Source organism: Vigna umbellata, chromosome 6 (genome assembly GCF_029865625.1).
Source record: "Vigna umbellata cultivar VRB3 chromosome 6, Vumbellata_1.0, whole genome shotgun sequence".
In the NCBI taxonomy this organism is placed as follows: domain Eukaryota; kingdom Viridiplantae; phylum Streptophyta; class Magnoliopsida; order Fabales; family Fabaceae; genus Vigna; species Vigna umbellata.
This window is the reverse complement of record NC_142170.1, coordinates 15,679,318-15,705,574: the sequence shown is the minus strand read 5'-3', so window position 1 is coordinate 15,705,574 and position 26,257 is coordinate 15,679,318. Positions and strand designations below refer to the sequence as shown.

General features: G+C 32.2%; 3 protein-coding genes across 6 annotated transcripts; 2 read left to right on the top strand and 1 right to left on the bottom strand.

Moving 5' to 3' along the window:
- Positions 1 to 83: 83 nt before the first annotated feature.
- Positions 84 to 3,836, bottom strand: PEPR1 (PEP1 receptor 1). Its single transcript, XM_047319953.2, has 2 exons — positions 656 to 3,836; positions 84 to 542 (listed from the first exon to the last, which is right to left on the bottom strand). Exons 1-2 carry the CDS (start codon positions 3,555 to 3,557, stop codon positions 229 to 231), a joined length of 3,216 nt encoding a protein of 1,071 aa, XP_047175909.2. The 5' UTR covers positions 3,558 to 3,836; the 3' UTR covers positions 84 to 228.
- A 3,391-nt stretch (positions 3,837 to 7,227) lies between these two features.
- On the top strand, positions 7,228 to 9,917 carry LOC124843281 (DNA-dependent metalloprotease WSS1). 2 transcript variants are annotated; one of them, XM_088092302.1, is made up of 4 exons: positions 7,228 to 7,477; positions 7,566 to 7,761; positions 8,109 to 8,543; positions 9,408 to 9,583. In XM_088092302.1, exons 1-4 carry the CDS (start codon positions 7,323 to 7,325, stop codon positions 9,423 to 9,425), a joined length of 804 nt encoding a protein of 267 aa, XP_087948428.1. In that variant the 5' UTR covers positions 7,228 to 7,322; the 3' UTR covers positions 9,426 to 9,583. The 2 variants fall into 2 exon arrangements, with proteins under 2 accessions (XP_087948428.1, XP_047175941.1); XM_047319985.2 differs by having other exon boundaries at positions 7,230 to 7,477; positions 9,441 to 9,917.
- Positions 9,918 to 15,603: 5,686 nt separating this feature from the next.
- Positions 15,604 to 25,444, top strand: LOC124843280 (vacuolar cation/proton exchanger 2-like). Of its 3 annotated transcripts, none has more exons than XM_088092670.1 (11): positions 15,604 to 15,739; positions 15,907 to 16,244; positions 16,350 to 16,378; positions 16,668 to 16,864; positions 16,969 to 17,181; positions 19,438 to 19,569; positions 21,897 to 22,013; positions 22,088 to 22,141; positions 22,306 to 22,422; positions 24,076 to 24,172; positions 25,119 to 25,444. In XM_088092670.1, the coding sequence occupies exons 1-11, from the start codon at positions 15,737 to 15,739 to the stop codon at positions 25,127 to 25,129; spliced, it is 1,308 nt and encodes a 435-aa protein (XP_087948796.1). In that variant the 5' UTR covers positions 15,604 to 15,736; the 3' UTR covers positions 25,130 to 25,444. The 3 variants fall into 3 exon arrangements, with proteins under 3 accessions (XP_087948796.1, XP_087948797.1, XP_047175938.1); XM_088092671.1 differs by having other exon boundaries at positions 15,604 to 15,771; XM_047319982.2 differs by having other exon boundaries at positions 15,604 to 16,244.
- Positions 25,445 to 26,257: the final 813 nt, after the last annotated feature.

Sequence of the window (26,257 nt, the reverse complement as noted above, 5' to 3'; positions counted from 1 at the left end):
TGAATTTTGTCTAATTATTATTTAGTGAAGATAATTGAGGGTGGAGGAAGGTAAGCAGTGAGATCAATGATGATAGTTTAGCAGAGCAGTAATTGTACTAATTATTATTGATGTTGCTTCTGTGTGCAAGGCTCTTTGATCTGATGGATAGCGTAATGCACGATACATTTTAATTCATCACAAGTATAAAAATAATCTGTTTTTCTTTTTCACTAAATAGCCCTCTTTCTAGTTTAATTGATTAATAACATCTCTCATTGTGGGTCTCTTGTGTGGATCCTTCTCAGTACATCTCAAACCAACCATAAGCACTTTAGTAAGGTTTTCCATTATATGGGTATCAGCAAATTCGCAGGAAAGTATTGAATCAGCAATTTGATGAATTTGTCCTGTTTCCCTCCAGACAGACCTAACCCAATCCACCAAAACACCATCCTGATACGAAGGATCTGTGGCTGCCTTCTTTCTTGTTATCAGCTCAAGCAAAACAACCCCGTAACTGTACACATCAGACTCCCTACTACTTGTTGCATAAGCATTCTCTGTCAATGTCACAAACAAGCCAACAAGCATGTTACTTAATGCATAAGTGATTTATGAAATCTGATTTGTAAAGGAAACACACATCCAATCAATAATAATGTACAAGACTTACCTGGAGCAATATAACCAATTGTACCCGGCACAGCAATGGAAGTATTTGAAGCAGGAGAAGACTGTTCCAGAAGTTTGGCAATACCAAAGTCAGCAATGTGAGGCACCATGTCGGAGTCTAGAAGTATATTGCTGGGCTTGATGTCTCGGTGCACGATGGGAGGGTCACAGTCATAGTGGAGATAAGCTAATCCATGAGCAATTCCAACAGCTATCTCATACCGGACATTCCACTTTAAGGTTGGTGTTGGAGCCCTTTCATGCAAAACATCATGGAGACTTCCGTTTGCCATGTAGCTGTACAAAATTAGACCACAATCTTTTCTCAACCAAAAGTCTTCCAATTTGACAAGATTTCGATGCCTGATTTTCCCAAGGGTCTGAATTTCTCTGGCCATGCTCGAGTTCTTACCTTGACTGGCAGTAAATCTTATCTTTTTCACCGCAAAAGCTTTGTCTGGACCTATCAGAACTTTATAAACAATTCCGTGGGCTCCTCTACCAATAATATATCGATCATTTAGGTTTTCTGTAGCCTCCATGACTTTGTTAAGAAGGGATGAAGAACCCTGTTCAGAAGAGATATGGTTTTCCTGCTTAGCTGTTCTCCCAAAAACAACAACACAAACTAATGCCAGCAACGACAAACCAAGAAATATGGATAATCCAAGAAACATCTTCACAATTTGAACTTTACTCAAGCCTTTCCGTTTAGCAGATTTGTCATCGCATGATTTTAGAGAGCTTCTTTCCGAGCAAGCCAAGCAATCTGACGTTGAACATCTGATGCATAGGCCAGGATTGCCCAGGAACGATGACAAGGGACAATTAAGCAACTTCATCAGCGCCTTTGGTACAATACCACTAAAAGAATTGTATGAAATATTGAGTTCCACTAAGGAGATGAGTTCACCAAGAACTTCTATGCTTCCTGTCAAATTGTTATGAGACAGAGCTAGTGTTCGCAACATTTTCAGGTTCCTAATCTCTACAGGAATTTCACCAGTCAACCCATTTGAACTTAGATTCAAACCATAGATCAAGTTCTGCATTGCTCCAACTGATATGGGAATTTTGCCTCCGAACAGATTGCCACCAAGTTGTAGCTCAGAAATCATCTTGAATTCCGACAGGAAAGATGGGAGGCCCCCACTAAAGCGATTCTCGCTCAAAATTAACGTGGTTAACCTTGTCCAGCTCTGCAGACTTGATGGCAATGAACCATTTAGGAAATTGAATCCGACATCAAACTTGTCCATTTGGGTGCACTTTGATAGCTGAGAGGGCAAAGGACCTTCTAAGTTGTTGTGAGCCAGATTCAAAGTCCGAAGATTCACTAGGTTCCCTAGCTCTGATGGTATTGGCCCTGTAAATTTGTTCATGGGCAGAATTAAGTCAGTGATACGTGTGCAGTTTCCCAAACTTAATGGAATTGCTCCATGAATTTTGTTGTTGCCAATTTCCATATAAACGAGATTTTGACAGCTCTTAAAATGAGGAAGAGGCCCAGTAAAATTATTCTGTTTGAGGATTAATCTTGTAAGGGTTGTACAGCTCCCAACATAAGGAGGTACGCTACCTTGAAGTTGATTGATGCCCAAATTCAGGATCTTTAACTTCTTGCCAAAACACAGATTTGGTGGGATGTTGCCAGTGAATTTATTACTTGTGAAGTCCAACAGAACTAAACTGCTGTTAATTCCCAAGTTTTGAGGTATGACACCGGAAAACTGGTTGTTAAACAAAGTGATGTTTTTCAGCTGTCTGAGCTCTGCAATCTCCAATGGCAATTCTCCAGAAAGACTGTTATTATACAGATGCAGAGACTGAAGACCTTTAATCTTCCAGATGCTGAGTGGAATTTCACCTGTCAATTGATTTGAAAACAATTGCAAATCCACCAGTTTTCTTAGTTTTCCCAACTCACTTGGAATGTTTCCCTCAAGTCGATTGGAATACAGCTGTAACTCTGTTAGAGAGTTGCAGTTGCCAATTTCTGGAGGTATTTTTCCAGATAAACGGTTTAGTGGAAGATATAGAATAGAAAGCTTGGTCAGTAGGCCAAAGGAGGGTGGGATATTCCCTATCAAATTGCAGTTCACGGCAACAAGTTCCGATAAACTACTACAGTTCCCCATGCTTGAGGGAAGGCCACCACTAAAGTCATTGTCTGAGAGATCCAAAACTACTAAATTTTTGCAACTAGTTGAACCCAAAGAAACAGTACCCGTAAGTCTATTACCGGAGACATCAAAATGATCCAGAAGACCGAGATTATTTAGACTCTGAGGCAGGACACCCTCCAACTGATTCCTATCCAGATACAATTCTAGCAATTTACTGCAATTCCCAATGGATGAAGGAATTGTCTCGGACAACTGGTTACTTTGGAGATACAACAGCAGGAGCTCAGACATGTTCCCAATGCTGGTGGGGATGGAACCCCTTAAAAGGTTATATGATAGATCAACAAGCTGCAGTCCAGGTATTTGAGACAAGGAATGTGGAATTTCACCAGATAGCTGATTTTGAGCAAGGCTGAGAAACTGGAGGCTGTGCAAGTTTTTTAAGGAGTGAGGTATTGGGCCATTGAGGTTGTTACCTGTAAGGTCTAAGTACTGTAGGCGAGAAATATTTCCAATTTCAGGACCTAATTGACCAGAAATCCCATAACCTGTGAGGTTAAGGTAGATGACATGGTGGGCATGGTCACATTGAAGTCCTACCCAGGAGGAGCATGGAGTGGAATCAGAGGCAAGCCAGGTGGTGTTTATGGAAGTAGGCACGGATTTCCAGTGCCTCATGAGTGACAACAGGGTGACCCCATCGGAGTTGAGTGCAGATACAGCACAAAAGAAGCAAGACAAGAAAATAAGCCACATGGTGAAGATGGTGGAATGCATTGCTTGAAGTGAAGAAGCATAAAGGTCTCACCTTTGGGAAGCACCGCTGCAATGGGAAATCAACTCTTCTGGACTCTGACTCATGGTTGAAACATCATTCATTGTTGTCGTAAACACATAAATGGTCTCTCTGTTGTCTTCGAGCTTTCACATTCAGAAGATGGGATTTTGAATTTTTTATGGTCTTTCGGTGTCAATTCAACTAACTTTTTACTTTAAAAATTGTGCTTATGGAATGTATTTAATCTTTCTTTATGTAACTAAATATAAAATAATAATACTGGATATATATATATATATATATATATATATATATATATATATATTCACTCGGAAAGATTTGGATAGGACGAACAGAAGAGATGAGGTTTTCATATTACAATTTTATTTTTGGAGTAAAATTTTAGGCTTAATTGCTTGATTTGTCGCAGTTTGGTTGAAGTGTGTTAAACTCGTTCATTTTTTTAAAAAAGTTACTATTTCGTCCACATGTGGTTTAAAAGTGTCAATTATATTCAATAATAGAAAAATATGTGTCAATAAAGTCATCTCCGTTAAATACAGACTAACCGTGTTAAGTGACTGATGATTTGATAATTGAGAAATAAAACGTGTCAAAATAGTGACAATATTGGTAATTACGTGTGAATGAAATGTAGGGTGACATGGAAATAGGTTATTGAATTGGGGAAATTAAAATGATAATTGATTTAGGGGGTTTTATTTGTGGAACACTCTTCACTGCTCGGTTTAGGACCAAGAGCTCTCGGAGAGCGTTCGTTGGGTTTTGTGGACAAGAGTGAGAGTTCACGAACACTCTTCACCGCTCGGTTTAGGACCAGGAGCTCTCGGAGAGCGTCCCCTGGGTTTTGTGGACGAGAATGAGAGTTCACGAACACTCTTCACCGCTCAGTTTAGGACCAGGAGCTCTCGAAAAGTGTTCCCTGGGTTTTGTGGATGAGAGTGAGAGTTCACGAACATTCTTCACCGCTCGGTTTAGGATCAGGAGCTCTCGGAGAGTGTTCCCTGGGTTTTGTGGACAGGAGTGAGAGTTCACGAACATTCTTTACCGCTCGGTTTAGGACTAGGAGCTCTCGGAGAGCGTTCCATGGGTTTTGTGTCATCGCCCCACAACCTGTGATTGGATGGAAATTGTCTGGCTTTATTCATACCAAAAGTGTAGACACGTAAGTCTTATCAAGGTTGAACGTAGGACTGAACCCCTTTCTGTCAAGGTTGAACGTACGTAGGACTGAACCTTCTTGAAAGTTTTCAAAACAAAAGAAATGCCTTTAGAAATTATTATGGAATATTTTACTCTTGTTGCAAAACCTGGTATTGACTCGAAAGTAGCGATGTCGAGACCGAGCGCCACGTTGGTTCCTCATGGAATCATGTGGGATGTCGCTCGGGCCCCACGGTGGAGCCAAAATGTTTCGGTTGAATTGGTCTGAGGGTCGGTTGTCATTCCTTTCTCTGCTGTCTCTTTCGATTGTCCAATCCTCTCCAAGAACGCAATCTACTCCCATGGGTTGTTGACCTGCAGAAGACACTCCGACGCTCAAGTCAGATATGTTTCATAAAGAGATTTATATTTTATTAGATATAAAAAGATGTCTTTACCTGGGCCTTAACCCTATATTTATAGGGCTTATGTCAATCAAACTCATTAATTCATATTTGATATGTAATAAATCCAATAATACTTGCTAATATACCTGCTAATTGTCCATTAATACCTGCTAATTATCCATTAATACCATATTCTTGTGCAATAGTCAATTACTAATAAATAGCGTATATTCGCATTTAATATGACCATTAAACGTATTAGTTGGCCATTATTTTGTCTTGACATCGGTTACCCGGTATAGTACAATGTATTTTAATTTGAGTATAATGAAAAAAAAATTATAGTTTTAACATAAAATGTTTTAATTTCATTAAGTTTATTTGAATTTTGTTAAATATTTGAAGTAGTTGTTAATTTTTTTCACTTTTAGTAATTATTAGAGTGTATTAATTAGAGAGAAAAATGATATTATTATTAATTTTTTAATAAACACATATGATAATTACTATTAAATAATTAAATATGTTTTCAGTTATTTTAATAATTAGTAAATTTTAAATATGATTAATAGAATTAGTCTTTTATTTTTAAACTATATTTTTTTGTTATTAGAAACTAATATGAATATTTATCATACAGAAGGGAGGATTTAAACATATCTTTCCATTAGCAGGTACATTGATAGAGATGAATCGTTTTGTTCAGATGCAACATTGTTTATCGAAAGATAAATTTAATATATAATAACTATAAAAAAAAGTACATATAAATAAAAAAGGCATGAAAAAGTAGGTAGATGAGGTGACAAGCATTAATGATGAAGCAGTTTTATACCCTTAAAATGTCAGAAAAATTGTTTTTTTTCTCTTTTTCTATTTTGGAATATAGCATTGAAGAATTAATGGTGTAATTAAGAGACAAAATTAAATTTAATCAACCTATCTGAAATCATTATGAGGCCGTCAAGTTAGATTTACGGGTGACATCGGGATCAGTGCGGGTTTTATTACTCTGTCTGTTCGTAATAAAAAATTATCATTATCTGCAATAATATATAATTTTTTACTCATGTCATTTCTATTACATAATTGTCTTCATTTTTATTAAATACGAGATAGATATATCGATATACTCGTATTTATACTTATTATTTTATTTTTTAAAAAAATTATGACAAAAATAAAAATCACGCCCAAAACATCATAACATTATCAAAATATTTAATATTAAAGCAATATAATTTTTTTTCTTTATGATGTCAAATATTAAAACAAATATTATATTTGTATAACTCTATTTTCTTTTAAAATTTTAGAACGAAATAAATAAATAATAAAATTAAAATAATAATATTTCGAGTTTAAATATAAATATTTTATGTTTTAAATTTCAATGTTTGATGTTGATAAAAAGTGTTTATGATAATGATTTATTATATTATAGTAAATGAAATATGTAATAAAATATTCTTATAAAAACGAATTATAGTACATAGAATTATATAAAAAGCTATCCAAATTTATATCATCAAAATAATCAAAATATTAAAAAAAATGAAAATTATCAACATTTAAAAATAATTTGATATATTATTGAATAAAGTGGTATGAAGAGTAATATAATTAAAGGTATAATAAAATAAGTAAATGAAAAATAATATTAAAAAAAAAATACGTTAAAAGATAATAAAAATCATCTAAAAAAATTTCATCAAATAAAAAATTAAAGATCAAAGACAATAAAAAATAATTATAATATTTTTATATTTCTTAATCAAAGACAAATGTATTTAATTTTTTTTTGAAATGATACTTTTTTTACTAAAATTATAAATTAGTTTAAAAATAATTATTATTTTTAGGATTTAATATGTTTATTTAATTTGTTCAAAATTAAAATTGAAATTAAAAAAAAATAAATTTAATATGAATCTATAATTCGAATAATCAATTCAAAATTAATTTGCAATCCAACCATACACTACACATCCGACTAATCAATTAAAAAATTAAGCGGTGTCAGAGATAAGAGTTTTCGTTCAAAATTTAAAATTTCAATCATTGAAATAGACATAATTATCTATATTTAATTAATTTTTGTGTTTGGAAGATGTTAGAGATAAGAGTAACAAGGATCAAAAGAGCGTAAGAATTGAACCAACCAAAGCTTAGGAGCCTCTTTCTTATGCTAGCATGGATCTTAATGATCTTAACAAAGTCTGGGAAATCAAGCCGCTAAAAGGAATCGGAGAAGATGAAGCAAGGAAGATTCTTGAAAAGGTAGCTAAGCAGGTTCAACCGATAATGCGAAAAAGGAAATGGAAAGTCAATGTTCTTTCTGAATTCTGGTACTTGATTAATGAATTCACATCGTTTTACTTTTCTAAATGCTATGTTCTTGTGTTAGTATCAGTCGTCTAATACTTTGGTGTGCAGCCCTGCCAATCCGTCACTTTTAGGGTTAAATATAGGACCGGGTGCAGAAATAAAGATTAGATTGCGGAGGCCAAACTGCGATTGGGATTTCTTCCCATATGAGCAGATTCTCGACACCATGTTGCACGAGCTTTGCCATAATGAACATGGTCCCCATAATGCTCAGTTTTATAACCTTTTGGATGAAATCAGAAGGGTAATGATGTGTTGCTCTCTATCAATTTATATTTGTAGTCCATTAGTTCTAAAATTTAGCATAAATTTATGGTTCACACAAAGTTATCCTGGTAGATATGCACCCATCTCTTTAAGTAGTTTACCTAATTGAATATTTCATGTATTGATGAAATTTAAAAGGAAGACTCATAAGATTACATTGCCTATATAAAAAGTGGAATCCTTATTTTCACATGATGTGCTGATAATAGTTTATGAATATATTATTTCTGCCGACTTGCTATCTTTGTATATATACGCACATCCTTATTGGCATTGGTCATAGATAATTAGTATCTTTAGTTAAAACCCTATTTTCTGCTGTAGGAATGTGAAGAACTGATGGTCAAAGGGATTAATAACACTGGGAAAGGATTTGAGCTTTATGGAAGACGTCTAGGTGGATCCTCCCAGCAAGCACCTTTGTCATCACTTCGCCAGACTGCATTGGCAGCTGCTGAAAGCAGAGCACGTCATAGCGCTTTGCTTCCTTCAGGACCTCAGTATTTAGGTGGTGATACAAATATTAAGTCTTCTCTGAGTCCAATACAAGCTGCTGCCATGGCTGCTGAAAGGAGACTGCACGATGACAAGTGGTGTGGGTCAAAGTCTCAAAGGAGTGAGCCTCAAAGAAGGGAGAATACAAGTTCTAGGGAAGCCTCTGCAAGATCTATTCAAACTTCAGCTATCCAATCCGCAACAGCCAAGGAAACATTTGAGGGAGCAAAATGGCAGTGCAACACTTGCACTTTGATAAATAAGGTACAATTTAATAATGAATTGATAGATTGTATAAAGTAGTTCTCGTTTTGATTTCATTTAATATTAAATTATGTATGTACGATGTTCTATTTCATTACAGTATTCAACCACGAAAACAATAATCTCATTAACTTGAAAATTTCCAATATGTGCCCTCCCATCCAACATCAGCATGCCTAGCAGAATGAAAAGGATCATTCAATAGTGCCTAGACACTAATTTCATAAGCTCTTCAATTTTTCAAGTTGTCTTGCTGGAGGCCAAACTTGATTCATGGAATTAAAGTTCATTCTACCATATTGATGAAGTAGGTTGTTAGATGTGTACACGATGTTTTGGCATAAAGAAAACAATATATGTTGTACACAAAGGTCAGTGTCAATTTGTTTACTGATTAACCTATGTATATAGCCTGCTATTTTGATTGTAGGGATGATTAGGTAAGGCTCTACCATTTTCACTTGTGCCTTTAATTTTAAACCGTTATTTCAATCTGCATTGATCAACATGTGGCATCACTTGATTTCTATAGTCATTTTATAACTATAAGAATCTGGTTAATAATGTTTAAACCTGTACACTTGGAGAAATTGTACCTAGGCAACTATGTACCCAACTTTGAAAAGCATATTAAGTTGAGATTATCTGAAAAATGCGTGAGCGTTACAGAGGAGTTTGTATGCTTTGTAGCACCCCCAAACTTCCCAAAAACACATTGATCTAGTGTTTGTTGGTTATATTATGTTAACTCACTGCGCATGGACTAAAATGTGTCTGTTGAGGTCTTTTGTGTTATTAATAATAATGCTATTATTTGACAATTTTAAATGTGATTGGAAAAATGCTCTTGCATGCATTGGCTAGAATTATTTGTGGTGGTGATCTGGTGTATTGCAGCCATTAGCATTGGTATGTGAAGCCTGTGGAACAGAAATGCAGAAAGGTGTTTCCAAGTTCAAAGTTTGGTCTTGCAAATTTTGTACTCTAGAAAACGGGGTTGAGCAGGATAGATGCTTATGTTGTGGAGAATGGAGATATTCATATGGTCCATCAGTGGCCATTCGTGGGCCTTACATTGGTACCTAACCGAACCTAAGTTTTCAATTGGCACCTAGCTGGACCATAGTCAATGAATTCGTGTAAGTATTTTGGTGATGTAATCACAACATTTTAGCATAATAATGCATCTACTAGTTGAAGTTTTCGTGAGAAATTAGAGGAAAAAAACATAAATTCCATTCTGTCTGAAAGAGTTAAATTAAAAGAAATTAGTAAAATCAAAAGTAGCGGCTATACTCTTTGTCACAGTCCTATTTATATATGGTGAATTAAACTTCATTTATAATATACAAAAGAATATTATTATTTAGTTTATATTTTTATTCTCTAAAATAAGATGATTATACTTGTAACGTCATTTAGTTTTTAATATATTTTAGGTTGTGTTTTCTTTATCGCCCATCATCATCATCGATGAGAAAAATTTTCTTTATTGTTTTAACGGTAGAATTTACGTATTCTGCATAAAAGTAGTGTAGTTGTTAGCTTCATTGTGTTTAGAGGATTCCAACCCAAAATATTATGGCCTGTTAAATTTTATCCAATGAAAAGAAGGTAGTTTGTTCCTCACTTCCAAAACCTCTCCATATAAATAATATTTCTATTTTGCTCTTTTTAATTATGTAATCCGACTCTTTTATATAAAATAAAAGATCACTTTTTCTTTAAAAAAAATGGATTATAATCTGAAAGTTATATTTTATTTTAAGATTTTATAATTCAGAAAAAGATAAAAGGAAATGCTTTTTTATGAGGCACAGAAAGAAACTTATAGATTTGGAAGAAGAAAGTGCCTGTAAAGAACAAGGAATTATTTATTTATTTTATTTTTGTTATCATAATTAGGGTTGGACATAATTAACCTAATCTGTACTATAAAAACTAAACTATTTTTATTAAAAACTGAATTATACTGTGTACTATAAAAACTAAACTATTTTTATTAAAAACTGAATTATACTGTTTTGCAGTTCAATTTAAAAAACTGAATTTTATATCTGCAGTTACTGCTTCAGTTAACCAGTTAACTGCTTGCTTTATAATACTAAAAACTTAAATAAAATTTAATTGCATAAGTTACATAAAAAACTTAAATAAAATTTAATTGCATAAGTTACATAAAAAAATTATCAGAAAAACCTTAACAAAATCTATCCATTTATAAATTGCAATAATATAATAATTTTTATTAAAAATAAATACTTAAATGAAAAATAATAATAAATTAGTATGATATATAATTATGAAAAGTATGATATACAAATATAAATTCATACAAATGACTAAGTTACATGTTTTATTAGAAAAAAATAATTCATACCAATTTGTAAATAGTAAATGTGTCTTTTCTTTTTTGTCTTAAAATTATTTCAAAATAAGTTTTGAAAATTAATTTAAATTCTTAACGTATTTTTTTGTTAAACTAACACTTAAAATTGTAATTTTAGAAATTTAATTTAGGATATTTGTTTATTCAAAAACACTTTTCAATAACTTTTATTTAATAAGAAAATAAATAGTTCATTTATTTGAGTTATGATAGAAGTGTGTTTTTCTTATGTTTGCGTTTGATATGTTTGCCTCGTTGTAAAGCTCATTTATTTGAAGCAGTTTTGGTCACCTTGTAAAGCTCATTTATTTGAAGCAGTTAACTAGTTAACTGAACTACTAATTCAAAAATTTAATTTTTTTAAATTGAACCATAAAGCAGTATGATTCAGTTTTTAATAAAACCAATTTAATTTTTATAGTACAATATAATATAAATAATCTATAATTTAGCATAATTAAGTTAATTATGTCCTGTCCAAATTATAATCTACTTATTGTTATAATACATATATAATAATTATTTTATCTGGAAAATTCAAAATATTGTAATCACTCGCACGCAACACGATTCAAATTATCATGATTATTGTCAACAGGAGAGAATCTTCAAGTAGGTGCCGCGTATCCATGGCCAAATGATTGTCTTCAATCTCGATAATTTCGAGTATATAATTTAGTTCTATTTTAGTAAAAAACTGGAGAGAAATTTAAGTTATAAATATTCAATTAAATTTATAGATTTAGAAATATTTATAGTCCACCTTATAATTAGGAGTAGTGAATCTGATGAAATTAGATGGAACAAAATTAGAATTTATTTCGTTAGGGGGTTTCAAACTGAATTTCGAATTAGACTTATAGTCTTTTAAGATTGTGTTATAGTGATTTGGGGGAGATGATTTGAATGGATTTAAGTGAATTTGAGGGTAATTTTTTTGTTGTTTTTTTGAATTTATTTGTGGATAATTGAGAGTGAATTTGGAAGTAAAGTTTGTGAGAATTTTGTAGAATTTGATTGATGTGGCAGATAAACAAATTTTGTTTAATTTATAGAAATTGAAGATTATCAAAATGTCCTTAGTTATTAATGTAATATAAAATGATAATTGTTAATGTTATATTTAATTGTAAAAGAGTTTATAAAAAGTAAAAAATTAAAATTAATTTTAATATTGTAAAAAAAGAAAGAAAAAGAAAAATAAATTTTTAGATGAAAATAAATTGTATTATAATTATTATTATTATTACTATTATTAGTTGTATATAATAATGATGTATAAGGAGTGAGTCTCAGTTTCTTGCATCTCATCATTATTTTGAGCAATCATAGAAGTTATCTTATAAATGAATAGTTTTATGTGCAAAGCCACGAGAAAGGATAATATTGTAAAATTTCATTCTTTACCTGCAAATCTCCTCTTCTCTGCGAAGATAGAATCTCTCTTCAGTCCCGCAAATCTATGCTCGTAATTACTCTCAAATCGTTGCAAACAAACAACATGTCACTTGCATATCCTTCTTTCTTAACAGTAAATCCCTCTATACGAACACAGCCAAGTGTAGAGACTTGGTATTTCTCGATGGAAAAAAAAAACCCTTCAGGTTCAATTCTTCAAGGTTAAAAGCGTCACAACACTCAGATAATGATGAAGGTTTATTTATGATAATGATCTTTTTTCACAATATTTTAATATTATTTATGTGTTATTATCTTATTAGTTTAAAATTATTCTATAATCAATAATAATAATCACGATCAATAAAATATCATTCTCATGAATTTTTAAACTTATGGATAGGAGAGTCCATTTTGAAATTCAAATATATTAGTCGAGGGTGTTGCTCCCTCCACCATCCCAAGTGCTCCTACATCTCTCCAGTATTTTCTTTTATTCCAAAAATACTCTACAATTCTCCACTATTTTCTTTTATTCAAAAAATACCATACACCTCCACATTAATGGAGCATTCACATGGCTCAGATTTAAGCTTGTGATATATTGCAAAATTTTGTTTACACTTTTTCTTAAATAAGTTTGATTCAATCTTATTTTCACGGTTCAATATATATTTTTTCTTCAAATTACTTAATAAATGGTAAAATTTTGTTCTAAATTTCTAAAAAAATGTTTATATATGTGTGTGTTTTTTTATATTTATATCTATAATTTTTAATATTATATTATGTTTTAACTTACCGACATGTTTGATTCAAATATTTTGAATAAATTATTTAATTTATTAGATAAATAATATAAAAATATTATTAAATATTTAAAATATAAAAGAAAAGTTATTTGTTAAAGATTTGAAATTTATTCAGTTATTTCGTCATTATAAAATTAGTAAATAATAATAATATACTATTTACTATTAATATTATTATGTTTATTATTTTGTATTTGTATTTATCTTTTTAAGTTACAAAATGGAAGTGGTAGAAGTACTAATATTGAAGTTTTTTCTGAATTTTATATTTTGTAATATATCACAAGTTTAAATTTAAGCTATATGAATGCTTTATTAGTTGAGAGAGAAAAAGAGAAAAATTGTTAAGGATAATAAAAAGATGTAAGGTATTTTAGAAATAAAAGAAAATTGTAAATAAATATAAAATATTTTTGAAATAAAAGAAAATAACAGAGAGAGGTAAAAAATACTTTGGCTTGGCTGGAGGGAGTAACTCCCATTAGTCGATTGGGTTACCGCATAGGGTAAAAATATAGCATATAAATGTTTTACGTTGGTATTGTTGCTGTGTAAAATCTTAATCGCGTGTGAAGAGCCCCAGTACTACTAATTCTAACAAAAAAATGGCGAATTCCAACTCTTCAAAGAAGGATCCCTTCGATTTTCTTTTTGATCTTGCCCATATTTCTGAGTCGCAGGAACAAATCTTACGCGATGTTTCTGTTGTTGGAGCACACAGTCATCGTTCCCCCTCGCCCTCATCTGCTGCCGTGGACTCTCCCATTCCCATGGAAGTTTTCCACACACCATCGCAGAACAGCCCGCTACCCTCCTTCTGCGCTAGCGACCCGACGCCCACCACCGAATGCCACGACCCTTGCACACTTAATCACACCGTGAATGTCGATGCTGTCACGCGAGATCTTTCCAAAGGTGTTGTGGAAGATTCTGAAATGGAGAAGACAGAGGAAGAAGTGCTTGAAATTTATAGAGCTTTCTTACGCTCTAAAAATGAAAAAGAGAAAGATCTCAGTAATTTTAGTCTCTTGGAAGTCGCCGAAGCTTGTGGAATGAAATTTCCTCGGCCAAGGTGGTTGCCGGAAGGGAAAGACTTTTACCATGAAAGGTAGAACCATTTATCTGTAACGTAGTTATTAGTCAAGGTATATTAATTTGGAATTAGTTGTTATTTTGGCATGTTGGAAAAATATATATAATTACTGGCCTGTGGTCATGGCTTTTTTTTTTTGTGGGATGTATGTCCGATTTGTTAGTAATATTGAAATCTTCGTTCTTAACTTGTAGGGAATATATTTCCGATTTGTTAATAATATTGAAGGCGTTCTTAACTTCTAGGTTTGGCAATTTTAATTATATTAATTTTAATTAATCAAAAATTAATCTGAAATTAAAGTCGTTATAATGTAAAATAATTTATGTTTAATGTAAAGTTGGTTACTCAACTAACTAAAGTTGTAAAATCTTGCGGTGATTTACATTAAAAATAATGCGCTGAATTGAAATCATACCTAAGGTGTCGTGATATTAGTTAGTGACTTCAACTTCAAATATCATTATCATTATGAATATGCTTAATTATTGATTTTTATGATTGGTGATGTATCATAATAAGATCAAATATAAAACATAGTCGAGTATAAATAGATCAATAATTTTTATTGAATGGAATTCTACCTCATAAACCTTAAAAATAAATAATATAATGTGGTAATATTGTCTTCCATTGACAAGGTTCAAATGGCTTAAAACATATATCGTTTGATTTAATTTCTGTTTACCCAGTTAACAGAGGTTACCAGTTTTCCATAAACGTATCAAATCAGAAAGTTTAAATTCTTGAGATAATTATTTTATTTACTATCTGATTATATCTTAAACGATTTTAAGATGGTCTAAGGAGAAAAATATAACTCGTATGAAAAGTCAAAAATACTTGTATACATTTTGTAAACACCATTTTCTAAACAACTATATTATTTAGATTAGACATTTTTTTCTACGCTGCTTGTAATTCATATCTCTTTACGCAACCGACTACTTTGAAAACCTAAATCCTGTTTAAAATTCCACCACGCTGTAAGAAAATTTAAATGAACCAGTAAAATATTAAATTAATATTAATAAAATGTGAAAACAAAATAAAAAATTACCATCAGTTAAAATATGATTTACTGCTTATACACAGTAAATTTCATCCCTCCGTGACCTACCGTCAAAGTACAAAAGTTAACTTTTCAGATCAATTAAGTTGATAGAAACTTCACACAGTACTTGAAATATAGTTTATTTATTTATTACATTTTGTTGGTTTTTTACGAAAAGCAGATAAATATGGTATTTGAGAAAGTTTTGATATTTATTTAAGGATGAAAGACACGTGGAGGCGGGAGGAAAAACGAAAGACATTGAGATTGGGCATGGAAATATATAAATAATAAATAATTTTAATTTTAACGAGGAGAGAGAAAGAAAGATAGAGAGAGAGAGATATAGAGGAGATTTCGCAGAAGGTTCGGAGGTGTGACTGGTGACTTGCCAGACAGAGCGTAGTTGCCGGCCATCGAACGCGAACAGGAAATGATTTGATTTGAATGGTGTGCTATCACATCGTCGTTCTCAGTTCTGAGTTTGGTCTTCTGCTTCTTCTTCCTTACTCATCATCACATCTACATCTCTAGATTTGACCCTAAGCTCTGCAGCTCAGTTCTGTCATCCTTTCGTATCTTGCTGGATCTGTGCTATCATCTTCTCTGCTTTGCAGATGGGTTCGCTCGAGGAAAAGGTAGAGCGCGATCCTTTCGACAACCTTAACGATGACGACGACCACACTCCCTTCGCTTCTTCCACATCCGCCTCCAAAGTCCGCCCCTTCAATTTCGAGACCACCGTTGTCGATTTACGGAGCTCCTCCGCCTTCAACATTAGACGCATCAGCAGGAGTATATATTTCGTCTTAATTAAGGCCAAGATCAACATCTTGCTTCCGTTTGGTCCTTTCGCTATTCTACTGCATTATCTCACCGGACACCAAGGATGGGTCTTCTTCTTCACGTTATTGGGTATTACTCCTTTGGCCGAACGTCTCGGTTATACCACCGAGTAAGTCTTACGCGTCTACTCAAATCTATGCTAATCTAATCCCGTTTACTTCCTCTCCTCTCTAATCTATCGCTAACATGCTCGATTTCCCAATCCTTGATCCAGGCAGCTTGCCTTCTTTACGGGACCAACAGGTATAGCTCTACCTTTTATAGTAACTAGTGTTGTATGTGTCATCTAAGCTAAGGTTGCTTTTTGGTCATTAGTACTGCAGGACCCTAGTCTATCTTACTTGACCTTCTCACTATGTTCAGTAACTAGTCTTGGTTTGTGATTGATTGATGACATGAAACACTGTTTGTTGAGAACGAGTAACGCAAAGTAACGCATCCTTTATTCTACTTGTTCCTTGTATGCGTGTAAGCTTGTATCGAAGTACATGGAATACGGGTCAATTGAATTGACTTCTGTTGGTATGCGCAGTTGGGGGTCTGCTTAATGCCACATTTGGCAATGCAACTGAAATGATTATATCCATTTACGCATTGAAAAGCAATATGATAAGGGTTGTGCAGCAATCTTTACTCGGTTCTATCCTGTCAAATATGCTTCTGGTTCTTGGCTGTGCTTTCTTTACTGGTGGCATTGCCCACTACAAAAAAGTACAGGTTTTTGATAAGGTACATTTCATGATCTTAGTGGAAATTAGTGCATGTAATTGTCTCTTTGCGTTTTTGTCCTCCTTCCGTTACAGACTTTACACTGTAGTTTGCCCCTGCAACAGGCAGCTGCCATTGTCAATTCTGGGTTACTCTTGATGGCTGTAATGGGAATTCTGTTTCCTGCTGTGCTTTACTTTACTCACTCAGAAGTTCATGAAGGGAAGTCAGTGTTGTCTCTATCAAGATTTAGCAGCTGCATAATGCTGCTGGCATATGCAAGCTACCTTTTCTTTCAACTTAGAAGTCAGCAAAATGTTTATACTCCAGTTAATGAGGTCAGTTCTTTTGTAGCTTTTTCTTGATGTTTATGATGTATAATTACCATGACATGCACCATGTGATGTGGTTGGGGTGAAACCCATCCACGTTTTGTTTTCATTTTATTTCTCGTTGGAGAGTACGCTGCATAGTTGCAATTAGATATTTTGAGTTTTCAACTATTTGAGGAGATAAATGTGTTTACCACCTGTTAGTTGTCACAACTATGGTCGTTTAGTTAATCATCCGGTCATTGTCGTTTTCCTGTGTAAGTGGTGTTACACTTTACCAGTCACCATTTTGCCAGTAGACCCTTGGTGGTTGAAATATATACATATATATATACATATATATAATATATACATATATATATATATACATATATATATATATATATATACACACTATATATATATATATATATATATATATATATATATAGAGGCACACACACAGACACACCATAAGAAAGAAACGTGTTTTGTTTCAACTGTTAGATTAAAATATTTTATTTAATTAAGCATTTTACCAAAAGAGTGAGTGGAAAATATTTTGAAAAATGAAGAACTGGGAGAGATGACTACATTGGCATGGTGTGAGGTTTAGCTCCTCAGTCAAATATTGGTAGACTCCCGAAGACAATGGGAAACACAGCCACAGCCATTATTTGTTTCATCAAAACAGACTGTATTTAAATCTAATTGGTGACCGAACTTCCTTTACAACTTGCATATGCAGTGGTAGAGCTTGTATAATAATGTCTAAAGACATTGGAAGGGTCAAATAATAAAGTTTATAATGTTTAAATTAAATGAAACTGTCATGATAATATCACTCCTTATGGGTGATTTTTAGTATTTCATTATACTATTCAAATATTAACCACATTCTTAATCAATTTTTTATGATATTAAAATATCTTTTAATTTATTATTAACACTTTCCAAGTTTGTTTTTTAAGACTTCTATTTCTTTTTTTTTTCTACTGAATAAAATAGTTTGTATTTTATACAAAACAAAATTTGTATGAATACGCAAAAAAGTTTTGTGAAATTTTCAACATATTTAAGGAAATAATATTTTTCTACAAAATCTTAGCAAAGTTTGCTGAAATTCCGTGTAGAAAAAAAAATCACAGAATTCATAATGAAAAATTGCTTGAAAAATCCACGTGCAAGACATATTTACAGATTTAAGTCACATTATATAAGTTTCCTCGTATACGACAAGTATACGAAGGTTATACAAAAAATTAGTTTGATAAAGGCAAAATAGTTAATAGTTTGAAAAGGTACTTAGTTAATAAAATGCTTAACATGAGGAAAGTGTTATTAATGTTTAAAATCATTCATAAAGAGCTAATGCTATCAAAAGATAAAATTTAAAGTAAAATATTAATGTAAGATTTTCTATAATAATAATAATAATAATCATAAACAACTTCAATTATAGTTTACCTGATATTAGTGTTATGCTCTATGTTCTTTCAACGACTTAAAATCATTAATAGTCTATAAAGCAGGAATATCTCTCTTGTTCAAAGTGTCGTATTGCAGACACGAAACACTTTTAGGTAGGTTTCCAATTAAAATTTATTTTTTATTGGCTTTGACACTTGTAAGTCTACACAACAACACTTGAACCAACACCGGTTGCCAAACCTAATGTTTTTCAAGAATATTCATTTTTTTTAACTTTTAAGTCAACTTCAAATATTTATAATAGAAAAAAACATACAAAGTTGGTTTAAAAAAGTGACAATATACCATCAATTTAGATATATTGCTATATTATTTTATTAGAGTCTCTCTTTGTGCATGTGTGAACGCTGTTTCCTGGTGGTGTTAAGTGTTGATGTCCATGCAAGAGTCCCTGCTTTGTACTTCATAGTTAATAATTAAAAATAGACAACTTTAAAGTGTATTTGAGAGTATTATGAAAATCTTATTAGTATAAGAAGTTGGGGGATGACTCCCCTGTCCAAGATCTGCTACTTTACCATGAACGTGGCTTCACATTTTTATAGATGTCAGTCTGGGTGCATTATTTTTGCATGTATTAGAAAAAGAAAAAGTTTTATCTTTTTGTGTTTTCACTCCTCTGGCGGTGTTTACATTGGTTTTATTTTTTCTAAAGTTGATCAGAATATTAAATCATTACATTTTGTTCGAAATAAAGAGGAATTTACGTGAGTAAATTGGTTCCTATTGAATGCTTTTTTCTATATCATTCAACAGTGCATTTGCATATAATCTTTTTGCCTTATAATGCAGGAAGGAGATGATGGTGAAAATTCTGATGAGGAAGAAGAACTTGAATTAACTCAATGGGAGGCAATAGCCTGGCTTGCTATTTTGACAGCATGGATGTCTATATTGTCTGGATACCTTGTAGATACCATAGAGGTATATCTACATCATTTCAAAACTTCTTGATCATTAATTACTATGATTGCACTACCAAAGACTATTCTCTTGGAATCTTTAGTTTAAGCCGTTTATATATTTTTCTCAATTATGCTTTCATTTTATTTGTTGATATCTTTTGGAAAGGTGCTCTAGAACAAGAGTTTGCAAGATGGTTCGAAAAAAGAGTCTTGCTAAGCAATATAAGGTCTTGATCTTTGATGTTCATTTATAGAGCCATAAATAGAAAACTAAGTTACTAATCCAAGAATCACGTGCTGACAGCTCAAGGGTGATAAACATACGACCTTTAAGAAAAAATATTGAAGGAAGGTAATTTATAATAAAGGTATATTTTCTTCTGAAAAAGATGTTTAAGAAAGTTAGAAAAATTTCTAAAGCAATCATAGGTGAATCAAAAGACTTTGAACCAATACATAATGGTTCTTGGTGGTAGAATGCGGGTAACTAGAGAAAGCTAAGAAACAAAATGGAGCGTTTTAAGGTCTTACACTCTTTCAACCACTAGTACTCAATAGTGGCATGAACTGGCCACCCTTAAAAATGGTTGTAGCAGGATAGTAGATAACTAGCTGACTTGTATTATAATTTTGATCATTGGAGATAGACAGTGCAACCGAAGGGTTTGTGCTTAAGCAACTTGGTAGCATATGTAAGCATTGTAGTTTTCAGGAAAAAAGAGAGGAAAATGTCTTAGGTAAATTGGATATGTACCTTAGGATCTAACTATATGTGATCAATGTTACAAAATGATGGAGAAATTAATGCAGAAGATATCACGCAAGAGATACGACTTGGACGATTAAATTGGAATAAGATACTGAGGGTTGTTGGTGATTTAAAAGGACCTACCGAGCTCAAAACAAAGTTTTAATATATTTATAATTCAAACTACCTTACGATAGGGAATGTTGTATCACCTGGATCAAAATACTTGTAATCATCTTAATCAATTTTTTATCTTCAAGAACCTTAGCTTTTGGTATTAGTTGAACGATGGCAGTTGCGACAACATTATCAACATTGTACTCTGACTCTGAAAGTTGTCTTGATATGAAGAAATATGATAATCCGGACAAAGTTTTTCCAATTTAAGGATTTGTCTCCTGTATTTGCCAAAGAGATGGCTATAATTGTTGCAGCTTCCCTGACCCCTGAAAAAATATTGAATGAGTCCCAATATTTTCAAAGAGTTTGTCTCTTTCTCTTCCTCCTCAAATTTGTTTTGGCCAAAGAGGCTTGATTTCTCCTCAAGTGGTATTTTTTTTTTTTCAATTCTGCAGCTTCATGTAAAATAGAATGCATGTTTTTTATCTTTCCATTCTGTTGGAAATCTTGTTTTTCATTTTAGTGGACATAACTCACATCTGAAAGGGGCAAATATGATGCAACTCATGTTTTTAAAACATAAGGAGTTATTCCTTTCTAGGATTTGTCCCATACTCAACACACTTTGATTTTTTTTTCAAATTTAACAACTCCTATTCTTTTGACATCAACATTTTTTTCATTTCCAATGTGGCTTTAAAGAATTAGGACTAATGGAGTTTTCTAAAAATGATAGCTGCTATTGCCAACAACTACATGAGCTAAGCTAGAAGTTTATATCATGAGCCCACACCTACAACTACCTTTCTTTGAACACAGGCAAACTTTAACCAAACTTACAATCAAGTGAAAAACTGCAAAATCGTTAAATGTCAATCTTATTGCCAACAAGTTGAACCCGAAAGCATGTAATTCATGGGATGCTCTCCTTGTTATTTAGTAGTTGTGACAGCCCTGGCGGGATTAGTTTCACCACAATTTTTGCGGAAGTTCCCTGGTCAAAGCAAAATATCAAATTAAAAAACAAAATGTTATTTGTACTAATAATTATTTATACTAATAATATTTAGGTCATGTGACAAATGAGCTCATCTCAACAGCTCTTAACATAGTTAAGTACTATAATACTATTTAATATAACAACTTAAAAAATTACGGAGTAAAAGCAATGGCTTAGTACTAATTAGATTCAACATAAAAGGAATTACTTATTTTTGGAACTATGCAATGGAAACAGTGATGTGATCAGGTCAAGTCACAAGGGATAACAACCTTCGATTCTGCATTGAACTTTTGGTAGAAGTAAAAAGAGATATATTGCAATCCACTAATAAGATTTTTAATAGTGGTGATATATACTATACTGGCCCTATAGTCTTATTTGTACTAATCTAATTATCCGGATCAAGTGCTGTCACAATATCTGTTTTTCCTGTCCTTGTTGACAGACAAACGCTAATATTTCTGGTCTCTTACAGGGTGCATCTAAGTCATTAAATATGTCAATGGCTTTTATTTCTGTCATCTTGCTTCCAATTGTTGGCAACGCTGCAGAACATGCCAGTGCCATCATGTTTGCCGTAAAGGACAAGCTTGTAAGTGGCTTTCAAAGCTTACTCTTCATTCTATGAATATTATTGATCTGTTAATGGATTCAATCTCTCCTCAGGATATTACTATTGGAGTTGCCATAGGATCGTCTACACAGATATCTATGTTTGTGGTATGGCCTTGAACTGTTATTAAATGGTTATTTGGAGTATTCATTTAGTGCATCTTTTCGTGAATAACCTATCTGTTAAAAGAAATAGGCTAGAGTTTATAATGTTTTTTAAATTAGTAGATCATTGCTATAGTTAATGATTCTTGTTTTCTTGAAAATTGCAGATCCCCTTCTGTGTGGTTGTTGGATGGTGCATGGGAAAAGAAATGGACTTGAATTTTCAACTCTTTGAGACTGCCACGCTTTTTATCACCGTGTTGGTAGTTGCATTTATGATGCAGGTATTGATTTCTTACCTGTAAATTGTGTTGGTAGTGGTTGTTATTGTTTCCCAACTTATAAGCAATTGATGGTCGGAAGCTAGATCTCTTTTAAAGGTGTTTAGTCAAGCTTAAGATCCTATGTTTTAATTTATTGTAGAGTGAAATATAAAAAGTGGCTGAAGAGAGACCATGGGGATTTAGGAAATTCAGAATTAACACAATTCTTCATCATTGTCTGATATAAAAATTAATTTGATTCTTGTCACTTTATTATTGCTCAGGAAATGTAATTTAAAATTAGGCATCAGTAATAACTTTGTGTGTATGAGTGAATACCAAATTCCAGAGCATTATGCACATCAGATAGACATCAGCATATGTATTAGATGTTACTAGTTGTATTACATTATAATTATTCAACTTGGTAGAGAGGATAAACATTAATTAACTCTACCAAAACAGAAGAGAAAGAGAGAAACAGTAAAGAGTTGCCAATTGAATCCATAATTGACTATATTAATTCTTTTAAAGGCTGAGGTCTTGGTATCTTAGTTAATTGTTTAATAAACACGACCTGGAAATTTATAAAATTTTGATGGGCATATTCTCGATATACGTCAGTATGTGGTATTTGAATTGTGTTTCTCTACATTTGAAATTTGTTGTTATGGTATGTCAATATGATATCACTAGGGATTAAAATAAAAGTGATATATTTTTTGGGACTAAACTAAAAGGTCTTTTATTTGTGAGAACTAAAATTTAAAATGAAATGTTTATAGGGGCTAAACCAGTAAACATTACAAAAATCGTAAGCAAAAAAAAAATACTTTATTTTTGAAAGAGTAAAGTAAAAAGTGAGATTTACAAAATATATTTAAATGTTACATTAAATTGGTTGATTATAATTTGACATCTTAATGTAATATAATTTTAACTACCGAAAATTCACTACAGTGAACTAAATATACTTTTTCATATACTTGAAAAGTTGTTTGCAATTATCAATGTCAGTTTTTAGTTATTTGAAATAGAAGTATCAAAATAAGTGGATGAATCGGTTCTAAAATCTTGTAAAACAAGTTAGACAAAAAATTAAGGTCTAAATTGAATTGTGCAAATTTGTGTGTGAAATAATAAGTCTTAAAAATAAACATTTGAAGACGCATACAAGCTCAGACATATTGTTCCTCCCACTTTGTGATGAGGAAACAAGTTGCCCGCGATAGAGAGGTCAACTTCTTGTTAACGATCCTTCTATATAAATCTTCCAAACAACCATACATCCATCTTTTGAAATGAATCAAAATTATGAATTTTTATTTTTAGTTTTAGTCTTTGACTATGACATCATGTTCACGTGACACTTTTAATGATTTCATAATTGTTGAGTTGATAATTTGTTGAAGTGTTGTGTGATGAGATAGTCGCAGTCAGAGTTAATGGCAGGGACTAAAAGAAAATTACCCTGTATAATGGGAACTAAAAATTCAATTAAATCTCAATAATATAACCTTTTATAAATGTGTCGATTTTAAGATGACATCACAAAGAGAGAAACATATCATTGGAATCCATGTCAGGCATCAGTTTTTCATTCCATTGTATGGAATGTTATCATCACTATTATTAATGTGTTTGACAACCATTTTAATTTGTTTTTACTTGCAGGAAGGAACCTCAAATTATTTTAAAGGCTTGATGCTTGTGCTGTGCTATCTTATAGTTGCTGCCAGTTTTTTTGTACATGATGACCCTATTAAAAGTGGTGAGTTACTTGGAGTATACTGCATAGTTTGCAATAATTATATAAAGAGGAAGAATATAGATGAATCTCCTCTATTTCTCTTTGTGCTTACAAAACTTTGCACAACAAGCTTGCTTAATTTGTTTTTTGACTTTATGTATTTGCGTACCTCTCTCTTCCCCTTCTCAAGATACTTATATATCTTGTTACACGATATGAACATCTGGATATTAGAACTCGGACCCTTCCAGATTAAGAGCATGTCATCTCTCTAGTTAGAACATGTTATACTAAGGGTGGATTTGGCAGTTCAACATTTCTCCTGAACAGGGTTACTTACTGACGAGTTTAAGTAACATCCGGATTAGTATATAATAATTTTATTCTCTGGTATGATTATTCATTATTGCCTAATCAGTTTGAGATGATTTTGTTGAAAAGATAAAATTCTAGAATCTTTCAACTAGCTAGGGGAATTTCTTTCCAAAATCTTTGGATAAATAGAACAGCACCCCTCCCCATCCCCGCCCCACAAACAATTGTATCTTGAATTTTCCCTCTGCAAGCCCGAAGTCGTTGAACCCGTATATTTAGTCACATGACACATCATGTTGTCAATTGTAGTTTGTTTATCAGGCCCATTTAATAATTGATCTTTGCAGAATATACGATGAATTGTTCTTAATCTTTAAGATCTTGGTAGAAATAAAAGCTTGGGGGCCTCACATTTGGTTAATACAGTGTATCCTCTGGATATGGTATTAGGATGTCCATTTTTTTGGAGTTTCACATCAATCAATTTTGACTCGATATCTAATCATGTTCGATTTGTGTAGCCATGATTGGTAGTTCTACCTGAGGCTATTTGCTAATAAGAAAGTGAACCTTAGTTAGGATTGTGTTTGGTGTTTATTTGACATATATGGTTAGGCCTTTTCTAATGCTATGTTTGTGGAATCTGGTGCAGGTAATGACTAAATATTTAGAGTAGGTGTGGTACTTGTCAATGTTCCACTTTCTGTACCAAAAACGTAGGAAGCATGGATTTCGGAAGGGTTCAAGAAAACCTTCGACCTGCTTTCAACATGACCTGGAAACCCGCGAAGTGACCACGAGCAATTTGTTGTACTGGAAATTTTCAGCCTTGTATTATATATTGAATTTTGAAAGTATGTTACCTGTATTATTTTCATATTTTTAATTCATTCACCATAAAATCTTTGTAGCCTGTGGGCCTTCATATCTCCAATGAATCACGTTGAAAGTAACCGATCACTGTTAAGCTTTCTTTCATTTTCTTGTTTGCAGTGTCCTTTTGAGATTATTGAGGGGTTCATCTTTTTTTCATCAGTATTTTAGAATTGGGTATTGGAAATTTGGAATGTGACTGTAATTCAGCGGTGAAAGTGGTTCATCCGATTCTTTCACTGAGAAAAGGATTTCTGAAGTTTCATTACCCATTCTATTGAGTTTTGAAATGCTTGCTTCGTGGTGGTAGTTGATGATGTTCACTCCAATACCTAATGAGGCCGTGTGACAGTGATGCACCCAATTTGAATTGGGTTACTCTTAAGTCGTTAACATGGATTTTCAGTCAAAAAGGTCATTCAAGTAAAAATAATTGTGATTTATATTGAATTATAACTTAAATTAAGTCGTGATCATTTTTAGCATGATGTCTAAATAGGTATAAGGAACGATTCTTCTTTTGTAAATTAATTATATTTTTTAAGAAAGTAAAAAGAAACATTATATATATATATATATATATATATATATATATATATATATATATATATATATATATATATATATATATATAAATACAAACTAAAATATTCAAACCTAAAATCACATTTCAAATAAAACTAGACTAGACTAGATTAAACTCCAAATAAAAATCTCATATGTATTCAAAACGATATTACGTTTATCTTACCTAAAACTCCTTGATTATCACGTGGTGAGTTCATAATGAAGAAATTTTAAGAACCATAATTTTCTAAAACCTACTAGTTTGAAAATTATGTTTACTGCAAATATTTAAAATATATATATTAATTAATCAAAAACATTCCTAGAAATATTTGCATGTATTTTCCGAAA